Genomic DNA, 19,586 nt, shown 5'->3' with positions numbered 1-19,586 from the left:
ATGTGATGCCACAGTGCCACACCATGGCCGGCCGGGGCTACAGTTCAAGAGGGGCAGAAGGAAGAGGTTGAGTGGTGGGGGAGGAGGGCGGACAGTGACCTTCAAGTTCAGGGGCAGTGGCGCAGGGTCGCACACGCCACCAGCTGGAAATGTCACACTGTCAGATGTCAGCGGGCAGGCTAAGTATAACCTGGTCAGCACCTGGAAGGACGTCCTCTAATTAGAAGCGTGTTGGGCCATGTCGGATCAGACAGGGACAGCACACTTGGTCACCGCCTTACAAACACACTTACAATTACACTATCCCCTTTACCCACACAGACGTACACTTATCTATATCTATAGGAGTTTGTGTTGTCACATGCAACATGCGCGTTATAATCATGTTGCACTCAAACCATAACAAAATGCCGGGGCTGCACACACGCCTCCGACAAATACAGACTCAACACAAACGTAGATTCTGAAATTCTTCTCCTCCACGGCCTTACCAGAACAAAAACAACCCCAGGACATGCACTCACACCAAGTCACACCACTCCAGTGACCTTTTGGATTGTCGCTATAAATAGAGTGCATTTCCACTAAGAATCTATGTTACAGAGCCCAATGAATTATTTAGTAGCCTAATCCAATGGGCAAGTTTTTTTTATTCCTCTAAGCTGATGGCTCAATGACAAAAAAATAGCCAGAGCACATTACAAACAGGAACAAATCAGCCTATAAGAAAAAGCTTACACTTTCCCCTTTTTGTCTGTCAAAATTTCACAATCACAACAGCATCCAGTCGCTGGCACATCATCTTGTGAAGTGAACACAGATTTGAGGAAGGAGATGGGCATCTCTGGGTGACTGGGCACTTCTTCCGTGAGCTTCCTGCCTGTGTGAGTACGTACCCAGGCCAATGTCAGCTCCCTGTGCATGATACCGTTAAGCTGGTTCTAGCTCCGGGTTGATGATGCTATCAGTTTGTCTCCATGTTATCACACCCCTCTGACACCTGCCACCAATGCTAGTTCCATCGCCGTTCCCTTTCCCTGTTACTCTCCCCCTCGCCACGCTTCTCTCTCTCGCCTCATCCGTCTCGCTGCCAGGCGCTTGTCCACTCCGCCTCACCTCTCGCTCCGTGGCCAGGGCTGCCGTCAAATAACTTCATTAGCTTTCCACCTCTGTCACGCCGGCCTGCTCCCCCTCTGACAATTGGCTGCTGTTTTCTCTCGGAGAAAAAAAAAAAAAGCACAGGGCTACGTGGGGCAGGTTGAGAACCCAACAATAGCTGACAGTGTGCTAGACACCGGACAGTGATACTGATGGCTGCAGTGGGGATGTATGGACCAGAGGTCACACACAAAAGGCCTGTCTGTGTCTGCTCATGCAGAGCTGGAAAGCATGGGACATGCAGATTAAATCAAGATGTTAACAAAACTAAAGACAAGACATTTCAAAATATTCTGTATCAACTAAGAGATGGCGCAACAAAGCCCAAGTATTTCTACACATGAACATAAAATAGGCGCACCTATAGTGATTTAAAATACACTAACAGAAAAATAATGCCTGAAACTAGGATATTGACATGATAATACAGGCGGGAAAAATCCAAGTTCTTTAAAAATCTATCTAAAGTACTATTTTCAACTACAATGTTAAAATGCTGTCACTTCGTTGAAGCACGGCATCGCATGCCTGATACTCTCCCAGGAAAAGATAAATAAGACAACTACAGAAGCATCATGACAGATGCAACACCTCCCACAACCCCCTGCATGCCAATTATTCACACCCAGCCAGGGTCAACCTCGTTGTGCCTGTGTCACCGCAGCAGGGGGGGTGGGGGGTGTTTGGAGGGTGTGCAGTGCCCACCGTCATTATTAACTCTGGGTCCACTGGGCACAGAGTAGGGGCTGTGCATTTCAAAGTGCCTCTGTGGCTTTCATCTCTGAATCAAAATGTGGATCACACTGGATAGCTAACGGTTGTGTCAGCGTGCAAGGATAAAAATCAAAGGGTATCAGTATAACACTCAATGGAAAGCAGGGCAGCCCCAAAAATGATATGCTTATTATGTCAGAGGTCAGGAAGAGTTCACTGGCTTTTTATGCCTGGGGAACTCGATGCAACTCCCTCTTTCTCCCTCACTTGCTGTCACTTTAGCTGTCTTCCCCCCCCCCCCCACTCCCCTCCCCTCCCCAACTCCCAGGCCTTGTGGGATTGAGACAGCAGTGTGAAAGCAGGAGGGATGAGTTGCTCGTGTACACATTCAATCTGGGTTGGCAGGGAGGTCAAAAGAAATGGAGTCTAGAGGTCCCAGGAGGAACTTCCTTACCTCTCCCTCCCCGGGTGCTCCGTGGCATGGGTAAGGCTCAGAAAGATCTGAGCCCAGTTCTTCTCAGTTTCATAACCCTTTATATTTAACTCCGCCCCCCAACAAAGGGAGAACTTCATGATCAAAGAAGCAGTATTCATTAAAACCCATCATCACGCATTCAAGTTCAACCTCCTCTCGTCCTGTCTTTTTATATCCTTCCTCATTCTCCTTGAATGATGCCCTGACTAAGATGTCCGCCACTTGACACTGGACTGACATTGCGAGGAGCCATCTTGGCTCCTCTGGGAGTTGCCGGGGCTTGATTGTGCAGTCTGAGAGTTAAGTGCAACTGGCACCCAGGGGGCACCCATGTGGAGCCGGGGCATGCGAGATCGAGGGGGAGTTAACTAAGCCGGCCCAGTCCCTGTGCATCCTGGCGGGGTCACAGGATGGCGCTGAGGGCGCTAATCATTTCAAATTATGGATTCCTTTTTAATTATGAATTATGCATAAATTTTTAATTAATCTAATGTTCCCAGGGTTTTTTCCTCCCATCCTTGCTCAAGATCTCAATCTAATTACACAGCATTAAGTGGAAGAGTGGCAGCCGTAGCCTCGACCCCGACGCTGAACCTCGGTCAACCTTTTTCCATCAATCTTGCCATCGTCTCCAAGCTCATCCTTTTTTTTTTAATATATTTTGCAACATGGTGAAATGCATCTAAACACGGTCTGCACCTAGTATACCTTAGAGCAGCATGTTTGTTAAGTTTGTTTAGTTTGTTGAAATAATGCTGTATCACTATGTTTCAAAGAACATTCCAAGTTACATGCAACTATACCTATGGCAAAAAAATACTGAGTTACATGATACATTTTAAGTCTCAAACTGTTTCATGAATAAGAAATATTGCTGCTTCCACTACTACAAGTCAAAGGTGTTGAGGTGCAGACAACCAAGTACAACAAAAGTGCAAGACTAGTAAACTGTTCCCTTTTTAAAGGCCTTTCACCAAAGTACGGTAGCTCTATTTAATGCAGGCTCCAAACTGTCTTCCACTTGTCATTTTCAGTTGATCTCATCAACAGCTTTAGAATAAGATTTGTTACCATTTTGTCAGTCATAATAATACCGCCACACAGACAGAGAATTGTTAGTGGGAGAAAGATGCCTAGGAGGATATAGATTTTTATAGATTTAGCTATAGGTGCCCTTGAGCAAATCATTTAGTCCCCAACTGCTTTAGTGGAGCTAATCAGTGGCCAATCAGTGACAGCAGAGGACTGAAGATGTTCTACTGGGAAAGTGTCATTTTAACTGTGTGCAAAAGAAGCAAAAAAATAAATAAACATGCTATCATACAGTATTCATCCTTGGATGGATAAATAATCTCTAAAATGGTAGAAGAATGTATCATCATTTGAGTATTAAAAAAAAAAGCATTACTCATCTTCAAGATTAGATATGAACATATTGTACATACTGCTCTGATTTAGGTCATGCACAGTGGTACTTCAGTTGCTTTTTATGTCCATGTTCTACTCTGCTGCTACCACCATGATGGTACACACAATGATGCACTGTTCCTGTATGAGGTGCACTTTATTTGATTGAATACCAAAAAATAAATAAAAATAAAAATCATCCCTGTTGGCCATTTAGCATAGCAATGTTTTAAGGTATGAAGTCACTGCAGTTTATTTCAAAAAAACAAAAAGTCAGAAAAAACAGTCAATATCAGATTCCAAGCATACCACGAAGGAGTAAATAGATGGAGAATGTTCTGTTATTATGCTGAGAATGTCTTCTCTCTTTTGCTTATTCCAACACACCTTCATCGTACACAGAGGTGGCACCACAGAAGGTAGGGGCTAATAAATCAGTTAGATGTGCCGAGCTTAACAGTAACCACCATTTGTACATGGATTGAGCCTCGATCATTGAGATGTGTCCTCTTTTGAATGTAGATTTGCAAAATCAGATCTCAGAGGTGACATCTTTCCTGTGTTTATGCATCAGCGCCGCAGGTTTTTGTGGGATATTATTGGCATATTTCAAGCCTTTGTATCTGTCACTGTCTAATATGGTTTTCAATAGCAATATACAGTACACATACAATGTGTGTACTAGCAAGACAATGGTGTGCTTAAACTCCAATCAAATACATCTTTTGTTATGTAGGTGCCACTAGTTACTGCAAGCAGTGGATAATCAGAGTGCTGAGTGCACTTGATCAAACTTACACAAATAAAAAGTCAACTTTACTGTGTCTGTTCAAAGTTTCACTGCTTGTTAAACAGCTGTGTATTAAGAAACTCATCTATTTACTATATATAAAATATTGTTTTAAAGGCTACTACTAGGCACAAAGACAATAACCCAAATCTATTCAGTCAAATATACAGTATTTTGTCTTCCTCAAATCAGTGTCCTGAGGGCAAGTTTTGAATTCTTTGGGTGTTGTCCTAACCAGTTTAAAAGGCATGCAGTACTTGTGAAAAGGCCATGGCCTACTTTCCTACCATACTCATGGGAAAGACACAGAAACCAAGGTTGTGAATAACCCCGTGTACAAGTGAAGGCATGCCTGATATCCTCAATATGCACAATAATAGTCTGAAAAACCACAGCTCAAACATGTGTGTCTGAATATACCTGTGCGACCCAAGCAGCGGATTTGACACATATTGTGTAAACTTAATTCCCCCCCCCCCCCCCATGTTGTTGTCCATCCAACGTCTAAACACATAAATGTATTTGCCACTGTCAAAAGCGAAAACTGTCTATTCACTAAAGGTTGAACTATCTCCCAGACATTTTAGGCTCCTATTGTTTTAAATTCCTTTAAAAACAGCTCAGAGAGACATACTGCGGCCTTGACCTGAAACGATAAACATAAAACTGTTTACACTTCTTACGAATGTTATTTCTGGTGACAGTGAGGAATCAAAACAAAGCTTAAGGCAAAGGGGAGACAACACATCTAGCTGGAGATCAGAATGGATGTCTTCACGTTCAAGTCTGGAAGACGTGAAATACTTTTGATAAAAGTGGAACTGCAGTGACTGGAGTTATAAAGTCAAGCTGAGAAAACAGTACAATAAACAGAACAATTATGGATTATAGGAGTCAAGCTGGTAGTGTGTCTGTGCAAGCTGTTTTTCCATGTATTTCCTTAAAACCATATTTCTTGATGGAATCTGTCTTGCATATGGACAGTAGTAACTTTTAACTTTGTGCTTATTATAGACAATAAGGAAAGCTAAACTTTACACTGGGTTTGTCTATGGGCTCTTTAGGGCTTGGGCGATTCATCAAGGTAATCAATTGCGAAAATACTTTAATTTGCATAACGTGGTTGGCGCTAGGTCTGGGGCGATTCGTCGACGTAATCGATTACGTAAATACGTCGACTTGTCGCTGCACCCGGTGTGGGATTATCCCGGATAAGCTCCAGCTACAAGACCGCACCTTCGACCGTCTAAAGTTTGGAGTATTTCAGACAGACACTCAGCAACGTGCTGCTCCGTGAGGTCTGTGAAGTGGAAACAGCTTCACTGCAGCACAGCTGCTGTCCACAAATACGTGAAGCTGCACATACGAAACAAAAGTATCCCGCAGCACTTTGTCTAGACGGCAGCACCACAAATCGTGTTTACTTTCTGTCGCCACACAAGCACGGCACATTATCAGCACTAGGACACGTAGTATTTCTTCATTGCCTTCATGTTAAAAGTAATTTCTGCCCCGCTGCTGTCATGGTAACGTAACGTTACGTTACAAGATAACAAGCTGCAGCTAAAACACCTCCCCTACGACCATCTAAAGTTTGGGAGTATTTTAGACAGAGACCCAACAACATGGTGCTCTGTAAGCTCTGCAAACTGGAAATGGCTTATAACAGCAGCACAATTGCTGTGCAACAGCATGATATATTAGGATTATCAACACGGGCACCGTGTTTACTTTTCTGTTTACTGTAACGGCCACATATGAGTGAGAAAATGGCTTTAAACTAACGTTACAGACTATTCTTACAGACTTATCGTTTCACTTATTTTCTTTGCACCACAGTAGTGCAAAAATATATTTGCTAGTGATTATCTTACTGTATATTACTCCAGTGATAACATAAATCCATGCCAGAACCATCTGAAATTTGAAGTCAAGTACTTCAGTAAAAATACTGATTCTCTCGTTCAGGGAAAGGGTCAATGTACGGTGTTTAAATTAATCTGTGTCACAGCAAACCTTTCGAATTTGAGGTCCAATATTTTTCTGATCCAGCATCTGACAAATAAGGTCTGTTTTTTTTATTATTATTATTATTATTATTATTATTATTATTATTATTATAACAGCAGCTATGGGAAAATTTGACGTTTTGGCTATTTATTCGGGAAATCGCAGCCCTGAAGCTCTTACAGGTGACATAATACAAAGGCTCCCAAGTTAGCAAAGAGAGCCGAATCACGTAGTCAATCAGGCGGTCGACAGAAAAGAAACTGCGAACTATTTCAGGGCTGCAATTAACCATTATTTTCATTGTTGACTAATCTGTAGATTATTGTCTTGATTAATTGATTAGTTGTTTGGTCTATAAAATATTAGAAAAATTAGTGTTGACATCCTCAAAAGTTTTGACATCCTCAAAAGTTTTGTTTTGTCCACAACCCAAAGATATTCAGAATGTCATAGAGGAGAACGATTAATCGATTATCAAAATAGTTGGTGATTAATTTAATAGTTGTCAACTAATCCATTCATTGATTCATCTGTATAGCTCTAAAATATTTCAATAATCAATTAATCATTTAAGCAATTTTTACAGCATGGAAAAAAATACTGACTGTGAAATAACACAAGATAAAACTTTATTCTAGAAGGAAATTTGTGAATGTTAATATTTACTGGTCTTCTTTGATACCAAACTGAATATCTTGAATTCATGAAAGCTGGTCAAACAAAACGAAACATTTTCAGACGTCGTCATGGGCTCTGCAAACTTGTGATGGGCACTTCTTTGCTGTTTGCTGACGAAGATTAACTGATAATGAAAATAATCGTTGGTTGCAGCCCTAGAGTGAATTACATTTTCATTGTATAAGAAAAACGATACTAACCTGAAAGCTTCATAAGCAGGTCAGTGGCTGTCTTGGTACTGATGTCGGGGCTGAATAGGGAGGCTGTGGTTGAACCACTAGGACTGGATCTGACCCCGATTCCTACCCCGACTCCAGGTAGATCCAGGGAGTTAGCACTGCTGATGGGACGGTCCCTGCACATGCTGAAGGGGGAAAGCACAGACAAATCTCTCTCCTGCGGCTCCTCCTTGATGTGGACGTGATTGGAGGAAGCATCGACCGGAGGGGACGTCTGCTGCCGAGTTTCTGAGTGCAGCGGGGACACCTCCGTCCCTCTCAGGTCTGCGGAGCCGCTGTCACCCATCAGGGAACCCTCGCCCTCCGTGTCTGTCGTGAGCTCCTCTTTCACCTTCATGTCTGTGCGAGGGAAGTGCTGGTGGCAGCGCATGTGAAGCTTCAGGCTGAAGTGACGGGAGGAGGTGAAGGGGCAAAGTTCGCACTGAAACGTCTCACCCCGGTCCTGGTGCTGATGTACCTGGAAAAGGAGGACAGGTTTCAAATGACTACAGGTTCTTTGCTTCATTTAAGTTAAATGCATCAAAAAACATGCAGTAACTATGCCGTGTAGAAGATATACTACAAATTTAACTAAAGCATGCAAATCCTTTAATGTTAACAATTATATTCAAACAGCTATAATATACACTAATTAAAGATGATGTTGGTGAGGGCGATGAAGGGAGCAGGGTCACAAGATGAAGATCCTTGTCATCTCACCTTCATGTGGGACTTAAGATTGTCTTTGCGAGCACAGCGGAAGGGACACAAGGGACACTGGTGGCTTTTCAAGCCTGTGTGGATGACCATGTGTCTCTTCCAGTAGCTCTTGCGTTTGATGACCAGTCCACACACAGGACACTGGAATGGTTTGCCGCCATCCTCAGGAGAGCCTTGAGGACACCAAAAGACAGTGTTACCATTTACAAAGAACATTCAGAGTTTTTAAAAAGCCAGTCATCAGTTTCTTGGTGTGTGGAAGTATGTTGCTGATATGTTTTTTTTTAATGCCCTTCCAAATACAAACTACTGTTTTCACAGATCTAAAAGAGACTACTCCACACCTAATGGTGAAAACTATGAAGGGAAATGCCAGCTGGAAGCAATGGAACAATGGAAGTAAAAACTCAAGCATGTTTTAGTATCTCGATTATTGTTGTTGGCTTCATATCCGGCATTCATTACTGTTTAATTGGTCTTATTAGAAAGAGGCATGATTGCATTACAAATTCTACAAGGGCCTGTCAGGATGGCTTCATAAGTATTCCAGGGCCGTTCCTTGAAAAACATCTGGTAATCAGTGTTTGGTGAAATTACTGTGCTCAGCCATTCATTGACCTGAGGTGTAAAACCTCGAGACTGCCTATTTGCAACAATAAACCGCCATCTGCGGCCCAACCTCTCCAAGCACAGCAAAGATCACAATGCAAAAAAATGACTTCTGCTTATTCTGAGTTGAGCTGAGTGAAGCGGAAATAAATAAGGAGGAGAGGGTGTGTGTGTGTGTGTGTGTGTGTGTGAGAGTTTAGTACCTTCATCTTAGTGCCCAACATGTGTGTTCCCTATGTAATCACAACCATGTTTTAGAGAAAGGGAGTAAGCTTTCATTATATATTCAAACTGCAGAACATATCAGTGCAATACAGTTTTATAGTGGTACTGGCAAGGGACGACAATAAAACAAGACACGACAGTCAATAATCAAGGTCACATTTTTCAGTCTGGCGACCAAACAACTACCTGCATTTTTTACAGCGCTGCTCGACCTTGACGGCTCGCGGGTTAGAGCAGACCCCCTTTTTAGCATGCAGATCACAGAATATTACATCGACTGCCTCATCCGTCTGAAGTCAATTTGATCCAGCCATTTTAGATTTGGCGGGGTTGCGACACAATCCCTCAAAAGTGCCCATCCATCTCCCTGAAAACATTCTGTTCTCCCTAAAGGCTACTTAGTAAGAGCCTGCACTTTGAAGCTTTCCCTCTCCCTGTCCAAGAGTGAGATCTTTGTGTGCACCCTTGTTTGGGTTATGTGTCTACATCTGAGTACATGCTTACAGAATATACTGCACGGCCATTTGTGAGTAACTGAGAGAGAGAGCATAAGAGGGAGAGAGAAAGAGAGAGTATGTGTGCACGCATCTGTATCGAGTCAGTGGAAAGTATGATGTGTTTGGCCTTAAGTCTGCTGTGCTGATCAGAGCAAAGGGCTCTGGTTAGTGGGGGTTGAAGCCAGGAGGAGGCTGCCGAGATGGATATGGACTCCAGGGCTCCCCACTGTGCAGAGCACACACTGACGGCCCCCTTTTGGCAGCACGCACATCCGAGCACAAACGAGCTGGTCTGGGAAGGCAGTGAGGTCTCAGTCGGAACCCCCCGTCGAGCCCACAGACCATTTCCCAGACTAGAAGGCCAGCCAGGGCTGTTTTCTCTCGGCTATGCGCTCTGCTCGGCTGACAGTTAAGCTGAGGCTACACTACTCGCTACTTCAGCGCCAGTGAGGTGAGAACAAAACCATTACAAAACTAGAGAAAACAGGTCATGGAAGTTCAGAATTGTGCTTTTTCTGATGACACTGGTGACAAGAAAATCTGCTACTCTCCCACACAATGACAGCAAAGACATTTTATCTTCTTAGAGTCACGCTTCCATTGCAGTATTACTTTTACTTTATCAGTACTAGCATTACTAATTTGAATTTCAGGACTTAAAGCAACATTATTTACTATTTAAAATTACAGTTTCAAAATCTTTTTGATGAATGGCACTTTCATTCCCAATCTGCACCCCAAACGCCTGTTCTTGCACCATGTAACTTGGGTGGATGGGATCGAGCGATCTCCCATGAGAAGTGCATAACGCTTTATGGCACACACCAACAGTCTCAGACTGGCAATATGGCAATTCTGGCAAAAGCCAGATGGGCCAGCCCACCAGCAATGTGGGGGGAAAAATTGTAGGAAAAGAAACTTGAGCTGCAAGCAACGGCCCACTTGATGTTGGAACAGCCCATCTGATTGGGGGTTACAGTGTCCCAAAATTCTCAATAGGCTACTTATGATAAAGGTAGGTGCAAGAAGTGTTACAGTACAGAGTTATATAGTCCTTCTTGTTTTTGCTATATGTGACATTATAGCTTGCTGTCAATTGTTTTTAAGTCTTTGTTGTTGTTAATACAAGGCTTAAGCGTATCTCTTATTTGTAGTTGAGAGCGGCGTATTTTGTTAATGTGCTGTTGGCTTTAATTGAGCGTACCTGCACTATAAATCCTGTGTTGAGATACAGGTGAATTTATTTCTAATTACTGTGCTTGTTGGCTTTGGGTGTTCCTGTACTGTAGAATCCTGTTGAGACGCAGGAGATGCACGTGAAAATTGACTGCGCCAAATTTTGTTTCCAGACCGACCCTGCACACCAACTATGGGGATTCAGTTTCTAGCTCAGTCTTCTCAGTGCGGACATTGTGGCAGAGGTAAAGAGATCGACGAGGACATTGACAAAGGAAGCGAAGAAGAGAAAAAGAGCGAGTGAGAGGCCAGACAAGAGTAAATCTCGGACTGGCTTTTAATCATTGGCAAGAGCTTAGTGAAATAGAAGGCTGCGAGACAGACGCAGAGCCGGCCTTCTTGCTGCTAGACAAGAAAGTAACATTAGCTGGCTTGCAAGGTCTTGTGTTGTTGCACTTGCTTGGTGGCTGTGTTAGCAAAGTCGCTGCTAGTTTTTGATCATAATCCGTCAGCCCACCAAATCCAAATCCTTGAGCTTGTCAACAAATGCACATGTATAGCTGTCCATTAGGGCAAATGAGAAGAGAGATATTGACAAGGGAATTTTTCTTAGGATTTTCAAGTAAATATGAAATAAAAGAAAGAGGCATGGTGAAGGAAGATGAAATTGATTTACTTATAGAAACCTTGCTTGAGCTTGAGTAGCCTGACTGTGTGTTTAACACAAGGCAACAATGAAGTGTTTTAATGTTTAAACTTCTCATTAATGAAAAAACACCTTTTAACTTGACGCGTTATCGCGTCAACGCATTAATTAATTCATCCATCCATCGTCAACCGCTTATCCTGCGTACAGGGTCGCGGGGGGTTGGGGCCAATCCCAGCTGACATCGGGCGAAAGGCAGGGTACATCGGGCAAAAGGCGGGGTACACCCTGGACAGGTCGCCAGTCCATCGCAGGGCCACACATAGACAAACAACCACTCACACTCACATCCACACCCAAGGACAATTTGGGAGACACCAATTAACCTAGCCTGCATGTCTTTGGATGGTGGGAGGAAGCGGGAGCACCCAGAGAGAACCCACACGGACACGGGGTTTGAACCCACGACCTTCTTGATGTGATGCGACAGTGCAAACCACTGCTGCACCGCGCCACCCTTTGTATACAGCAGTACATTTAAATTAAAATTGAGCAAAACACTACCTTTTCTTGCGATTAATCCCAAGAAAATCATGCAATTATAAATTTTAATCGTGCCCAGCACTAATAATTACATTAGATTACCTGCTTGGCTGTTGGGTTTGACTCTGCCTTTTGGAGTAGAGGGCAACAGCAACTCTAGGCTCTGGTTGGGTGTAGACGGTGTAGGAGCCTTCTGGTTCTTGTCAAGCAAGGGCTTCACGTCCTCTTGGAGGACCCCAGCAGACGCCAAGGAGCAGCCATCCTTCTTCTCTGCCAACAGGTTTCCTGCTGCCCTGGCTGCCACCTCTTTGAGCAAGGCAGCGGAGGACGTCATTGAGACAAGTGAGAGAAAGGAACTGGCTGGGGCTTGGTGGTCAGTAGCAGCACTGGCCGTTGATGAGGCTTGGCTCCGCTCACTGACTTTCTTGGAAAGTGCAGCGAGGGTGGAGCTAGCTGACTGTGGGCTGAACGGAGAGTTGAAGGCATCAAAGCGCACCACATCATCTCCTCGAACACCCCCTCCGAGGGCGGGCACTGCAGATGAGGCAGAGGTGGAGGAGGAGGAAGAAGTTGTTGTTGAGGAGGCCACGGCATTCTTGTCTTGAAGTACAGCATTTGCTGCAGCTTTTAACTTCTGGATTGCAGAGTCTGGGGAGAGGCTGGAGCCGCAGGGCGTGGAGCAGCTGGCTGGTGGCCACTTATCTGCAACACTTGCCCATACAAAGCCACTGCCATTGCTAGGGGTGACAGAGTTAAAGGGGTCAAGGGGCTCTTGCTTAATGTTGGTGACTGAGGGTGCCAAGGAGGCTGGTGAGGCTGAGCCGCTGTTGTTGGTATTGGCCAGTTTTCGGGCAAGAGCACTTAACTGCTGGGCATGGTGGGAAGACGGGGAGAGGGTCAAAGATGGGGCTAGACCTATTGGAGGAGACTCCCCTTCGGCACCTCCCCTGGATGACCGACCCAAGAGCTCCCCAGTGTCAAGTTTCAGCGAACCAGCCTCTAGGAGACGCCGTAGGTTGCTGCTAAGGGGTTTTCCCAGGGCACGAGATGCTGCCTCACCATATAGTGATGATACCACGGAAGACAGTGTGTCCTGGGCCGAGAATGCACCTCCATCCAGTCCCAGAAGTTCCAAAGAGGTACGATGGACGGGTGTGGGGCAACCCAATGAGCTCTCGCCTCCACAGGTATCGTGGTCCCCGGACCCAGCGCTGACTCCAGCCCGTTCATCAGGAGAGGAGCCCCTGGGCAGGAGGAACTCATCCTGCGTGTCTCCATAGGACGACGACTCTGAGCGTGTGTCAGAAGCATTCCCAAACCAGCCTTCCTCCTCCACAGGACCGTCATCAGGCCCTCCTTCCTCGTTGCTATCCACATCTGGTAGAGGAGAGAGAACATATCATTTACCTCGATGGAATTATAAACAAATCAAGTATTAGGACAAAGACATCACCGTGTTGCTCTAGTGAACAGTTCATCTAGGCATTATCTTTCAGCCAAACAATTGAGTATCCTGAATCCTGAGTCTTCTTATTACTAAGAGTTAAGTAGAGGGCATGGGCATAGCCTCTGGCAGCTTTTAACATTGGAAATTATTATTTACTATTCACTTTTTATTATTTCACATCCTTTCTTGTCTGATGTTGCAGCGCAATTAGTGATCTGTACCATGTGGTAGCCTGGAATTACAATTTTGAACATTCACAATCACAATTAATTGCCCTAACCCAAGTCAAATTGCCATTTAAAATACATAAAGGTGCAAAAATACACTTGTTCAGTGCTCAGCAAGGAGACTACTAAAATGAGTTCCAACACAAATTCAACATCTTTCTTATATAATGGCAGCTTTCCACAAGGCACATCCAAGATGTTTGAGTAATTTAGATTTTTCTGTCCTTTTTTTAACCATATTTCTTCCCACCCTTGGTCTGGAAGAGTCTAGTAAAGGGGTTACCATGACAACGGGTCCTTCTGGGAGGCTAGACAGCAAAGATTAGGGTAATGGAGGTTACAGAACTAGATTAATATTCATGAGCCTGCAGATACCACCAGGGAGCCAATAAGGATAGGGTTAAGGTCACCAAGGGTCATTAATATACACTTCATGTATCAATATTCATAAGCAAAACATTACAGCTTGCCAGACAAGGGCGAACAAAGAAAAGTGAATATTCCTGATACATATTAACAAACCTCCATAAGAATATGTCAAAAGCACAGAGCCTGGGCAAAACAAAATGTCAAAACAGACTTTCCCCCCCTTCGGGTTACTGTACACAACCTCACAAAACATCTGATAAAAAAGGAGCTGGCTGAGATTTCTGAGAAAAATGGGCACTTGTACAATCGCAAAAACAAGGAAATGAAAGAATTATTTAAAATGTCTCGCACACCAACACACATACAGTATCTCCACACACAGCAAAGCCTTCTTCACCCTCACGACCCTGAAAGAGGCCTGGTGGGTCTGGTCTCTGTTTACAGGCAAAGGCAAAACTGTTGCCAGGCAACCCAGCCCTGCAACCTGTAGGGTTCATTAGAGTTGGCTGACATCTGGCCAGCGTGGCTCGCCATGGTCCACAAAGGTGACCACAATCACAACCCACTATGACCGCTACTCTCCTGCTGCAACAGATATCAAACAGGGCCTGCAAGCTTCTCAATATCTTCTCATCTCTGTCTCATACATACACACTTCAATCTTACATTTTTTTTGTAGAAAATGTCAGATGCCAAAAACCAACGAAACAGATTATGTTATAATATTGGGGGTGGGCTTTCCAAACTGTCTACAAACCCATGTCTAATAGACTTACACCTACACAAACAATGCAAGATGTAAGGGACTGACGGGCATAAACAGTATGCAGGACGCTTCTCATTTCTTAAGACTTTATTTTTTTAGTTATAAAAGGTGAATAAAAATGCCATAATTACGAACCCAATTTTCCATTTTGCCACCTAAGTAGGGTTAACAGGAAAGAAAGAGAGGGAGAAAGAGCCAGTGAGTCATGCAGGGCAGGGCTTGACCCATTTCCATGTGACATGCGAAAAGCAGCAAGAGCCACTAATGGCTGTAATGTGGTTAGAGGGAAATCGCTAGATTGCTGACCCAAGGTCTCAGCTTTGAGGCTGAACTCTCTTGCTTCCTAGGTTCACTCTTAAACCTCAGGGTTAGGTGCAGCTGAACGCAACGCTACACCACTAGATTGGCAGAGTGCTACAGTGCACTGATGCACTTCACTACCATGGCTTTGTGTGTCACAGGCAAACCACCCCCGTAGACGGAGTGACATTTCCCAAGGTCGTGGTCTCCGGCCCAAGCTTTAGGGGGGCCTCATCTGAGCTCTGTACTCGCAACTGCTGTTGTATGCCCACCATGCGTATGAAGACAAACATATGCATGTGCATGCATATGTTTAAAGTACATGTACACAACAAAGAATGAGATTTAATGCTAAAGTCCTTTCCCCCCAGTGCATTTTTTTCTGACACACTTTCAACTATTTGTCTTCCGGTACAGTGGCTGGCTCTCTGCGACAGTAAATGCCCCCCCCCCCCCCCCAAGTGATGGCGGCATGGAGATACGGGCTGAGGCGGCAAGCGTCTGCCACTGAAAGGGAACCATTTAGCGGTGTAATGGCGGGGATGACTTGCATGTTGAGACAAACAGCTGCGGGGTGCTCAGCAGTCTGGATCTGTTATCACTCACACACGGGTGATTCAGTGGTGCAGTGGTGAGAGATTTTCTCTCTGGGCCACAGAGATGTATAGCGCCACCACATTATAGGCAAAGAGAGAGCCATAACAAGTCACAGTGCAAGCCGAGGCTACATAAAGAGAAGACTTCGAGACTGGCTGGAAAAAAAAAAAAAAATACTGCCTTGTGATGGAACAGAGATGTACACTGAGTAGCTAAAAATATTTTGATGTAGCACCTCTGTGATATACAGTGTTTGGAAACCTGTGTGTTGTATTAACCGGTCACAAAATAAGAGACAGGGAGCTCACAGCCTGTAACTACAGCTAAAACGGTTGGACATTACAGGTTCACTGTTTCACCACGCAGTGCTGTCAACAATCTCCATTTGTGAACTTGGCAGGATTATTTTGGCTATGGCTTTTCTAGGTCAGATGTGTGTGTATGCACATACATATGAGTTTAGTGGAGAGAGTCAGCCAGATTTCCTTGTCACACAGAATGGTTGCTGGTAAAGGGAAGAGAGAGGCGCTGGAGTAAAGGTAGGTCAGGAGGTCACACACCACATGACTTGTGTGAGGCTGCTGACTAACATATTCCCTCTCTCTCACACAGACACACACAAAGCTGTGACTTATCCAGGCATGAAAATTGGCCTCACTGACCCCAGGCCTGAACAGGGTAGGGGGGAGAGGAGACGGGAAGGCGAAGGAAGGAAGGGACAGACAGAAGGATGGTTAAGGGAGGGGTTGGATTTGGCTGGGCAGGCAAGAAGAGGAGGCCATTAGCCGATTAAGGCTGGACAGGGGTGCATCAATACTGTGCCGATGTCAAAATGAGAGTCATGCCCACGAGCTAATATAGCAATGAGAGTAAGAGGAAAGAGAGAAGCAGCACGAGCTAGAGGGAGGTAGTGCAGGTCAGGGAATCACTAAACTCGCAAAGATTGCTGACCGCAAAACCAAAAAAATTAAGATAGAGACTGCCACAACATACCACGACTAAAGACTTCACAATCAAAATGATTAGCCTTACATCTTCCTTGCTATGACTGGGAGGGGGGGGGGGATGGTGGTGGTGTGTGTATGTGGGGGTGGGTTAAGGAGGTAGAGCAGGGGGTGAGGACAGAGGAAGGAAGGCGGTGAGTATGGATGTAGTGAGGAAGGAATGTAGGAAGGTAATTAAGTGTCCGGCTGGGCCCTGGCGGGGGTTGCCACGGCCGCGGGCTATGCTAATGAGCACGCCCGGCGGTCAGGGCTGCCTTATTAGTGCATGCTGGACAATATGGTGGGAGAGACGCTCTACTGGCGGGCTCACGTCTCTGCAAATGACTAACAGTCCTCCCGAGGAGGAAGGTAATTCCATTAATTGGGACACACTGGATCAGGATCGCTTCCCTTCCCTTTTCCATAATCTCCCACTTGCTTGATCTCTTTCACACCCACATGCTTTTTTTTTTTCCCTTCTTGTATATGTCTCCCTCTCCCTATCCTCTTTCCCACTTTCTCCTGTCTCCATAACCAGGAATACAAATATTAAAAATAAATAAAGACAGATGCTCTAAATAAACCCAGCTGGATGTGTGGGTGCTAGCAGACATATATTTCCTCCCTTGACATAAAATGATACGCCACCAATCTGTTAAATGCTGCTGTTCTTTTGCAGGAGCAGCATGATAATTGCTCCAAAGTTTATCCATCATGTTGTTTCCATTAGGAAGTTAATGAAACATGACAACCAACAAGAGTAAGACATGTGATCACTGAAGCAAAATGTCATACAATGGAGCAGGTAACTTATTTACTTCTGGTATGGTGCAATAGCCTGTGCCTTGTGTTGGGAAGTTAACGCCGCTGCTTTAAATTAACTTTTTAAAATTAATTGTGCATTAGAGAAACTGTACCCTCAATAGCAATTCTTCCATATAAATTCATACAGTATGTAGTCAATTGTTTAGTAGTAGTCAAGGACTACTTTTAGTAACTTGATAAACTGACTTACACTTTTCTTCTATGCTAAACCATTAAACATCCAGCAATTAATTATGTGTCTTGGTCCTCCTGTGTTTTGAATCAATGTTAGGCATTCCTACATTATGAAAACTCTGAATCAATTCCTCCATTTCAATTCCAACTATCTCTGTTATCCGGTCCAACTGGTAGTCTGTGACAAAGAAATAAAGAGCCCATCTTTTAGCTGAAATCTGAGGTGAGGCGATACTCTCAGTGAGGATCAGGGTTCAGGCAGCAGGGCTATATATAATGGCGGTTGAGTCGTATTGAAATGTAGTGCAAATTACCATCTGTGTATTTTCAGCCTTGGCCTCCGTGGTTTGTGGGTACTTTGGGCGGCATGCCAGAGGTGAAACAGGAAGGAGAAGTGTTCTTGGAAGAGAATGAGACGACTGAGCGCCCCAGACCTCTGAAATTCCTCATTGCAGATGAAGTGCACTTTACCCCCTGGTTTATTTTTCCCTTCCATTTTTAGCATCTCATGTTAAAAAAAAATAAATAAAAAAAAAAACTTGCTCATAACCTCAAATGTGTCATCAAAGCTATGGACCTAAACTGCTGGAGGGAGAGAAGTGATATGTTTATTGCATCTTTACAGCATAAGATGACATATTACAAAGATTGTGATTAGAGGAGATAACAGCTGAATCTGATTAATGTCATATTCTGAAATGATTCAACCTGGAATGGAAGTTAGTGTGCAACTCAGATGTTTCTAAGCACGCTTTGGACAGACTATGTTGTGTTGTAAATGTGCCTGTATTATGGCATTATGGTAATGGTTGTATCACTAAAATAATTTACTGTGTGCCTGTATTGCCTGTGACATCTGAACATGTGTTACATATATTACTGCATTAAAAGAGTGTAAAGGATGGCATTAACTAACCTGTTTTTCAAAATCTAAAGAACTCAGATTTATCTGCTGTCAAGTGTCACAGTATATGAATTTAGTTTCAATTGCAGTGAGTTGTGAATGTTTCTACATTCCTGAACACACAACACAATCCTGATGCAAATGTGTGAATAATAGATTCTGGTTGTCTGTGGACAGTAGGACCAGTTTAATGATAAACCAAATTCCCAAGGGTTATTTTTACTGTACACATTTTAATTACCACGATAAGCGTGTTACCGCAATTTTAAAAACTCACTGTAAATTCTGTCCAGCATCAACCAAAGTTAGCAACAGTATCCGAGAAGCAGGCGCGCATGCGCAATATGCAATGTGGGTTTGTTTGGGTCAATGACAACACGGCAGAAGACAGGGCTGGGGAGGTTTTTCTGCCTGCGTGAAGTCTGGTCATATTTTGGGTTTATAAGAGTGCTGTGTGAAACTTGATGGAAGAAAACTGCCTTATAGCGAATGCAGGGTAAGTTTTAGTTTTGGTGTGTCTTTCTGACTTGCCAACAGCTTGTAAACTGAAGCTCTCAGTGTTAGCTGCTCTTCTAGAAACATTACACGTTGTTCTGCTGCTGTATGATTCATGTGTCTGCAGACTCTGTTCGCCCAGTGCGCATGATAACACGTTACGCAGCTTAGTCAGCCTAACGACATATTTTGAACATATAAAATACGACAGTCGTTGAATTACTTGTAAAAGTGTTCCAACAGGAGAAATACAGTTTACATGTTCAATGTACTAGACCCCACTGTATTTATGTCAGTTGTTGGGCTCATTGAAATTACTGTTGTTCTTAAGACTCATTTGTAACCATGTAATTGTGCATGGGGTAATTTCTTTTACTTATATAATAATATAAAATACTAATTACATCTTTAATGATAATGCACACTTGATATGGTTTTCATACCTTTACATAAAGGTATTGGCTGTAATTTTAATGTTTATGCAAACAAAAAGTTTTATTTGTAATTTTCCAAATAAAACTTGGTGAAATAGTTTCAGTGTGTGTATCATTATATTTTAATCTTTTTCAGCACATTTCAACAATACCTTGTTAACACAGAGCCTAAGTCCATCACCCCACCTTATTTCGGGAA

The 19,586-nt window shown here is 43.8% G+C and overlaps 1 protein-coding gene across 1 annotated transcript in view; it reads right to left on the bottom strand.

Annotated features, from left to right (window-relative positions):
* The window catches only part of znf827 (zinc finger protein 827), a 55,231-nt gene extending 37,308 nt beyond the window's left edge, over window positions 1-17,923 (bottom strand). Inside the window, 4 exon segments of the mRNA XM_046046977.1 lie at window positions 7,433-7,928; window positions 8,171-8,343; window positions 11,969-13,243; window positions 17,869-17,923. Of these exon segments, the coding sequence (XP_045902933.1) occupies window positions 7,433-7,928; window positions 8,171-8,343; window positions 11,969-13,243; window positions 17,869-17,923 (1,999 nt within the window).
* Window positions 17,924-19,586: the final 1,663 nt, after the last annotated feature.

The sequence above is a fragment of the Micropterus dolomieu genome, linkage group LG04 (genome assembly GCF_021292245.1).
Source record: "Micropterus dolomieu isolate WLL.071019.BEF.003 ecotype Adirondacks linkage group LG04, ASM2129224v1, whole genome shotgun sequence".
In the NCBI taxonomy this organism is placed as follows: domain Eukaryota; kingdom Metazoa; phylum Chordata; class Actinopteri; order Centrarchiformes; family Centrarchidae; genus Micropterus; species Micropterus dolomieu.
The sequence above is the reverse complement of the archived record's forward strand: the minus strand, read 5'-3'. Positions and strand labels throughout refer to the sequence as shown.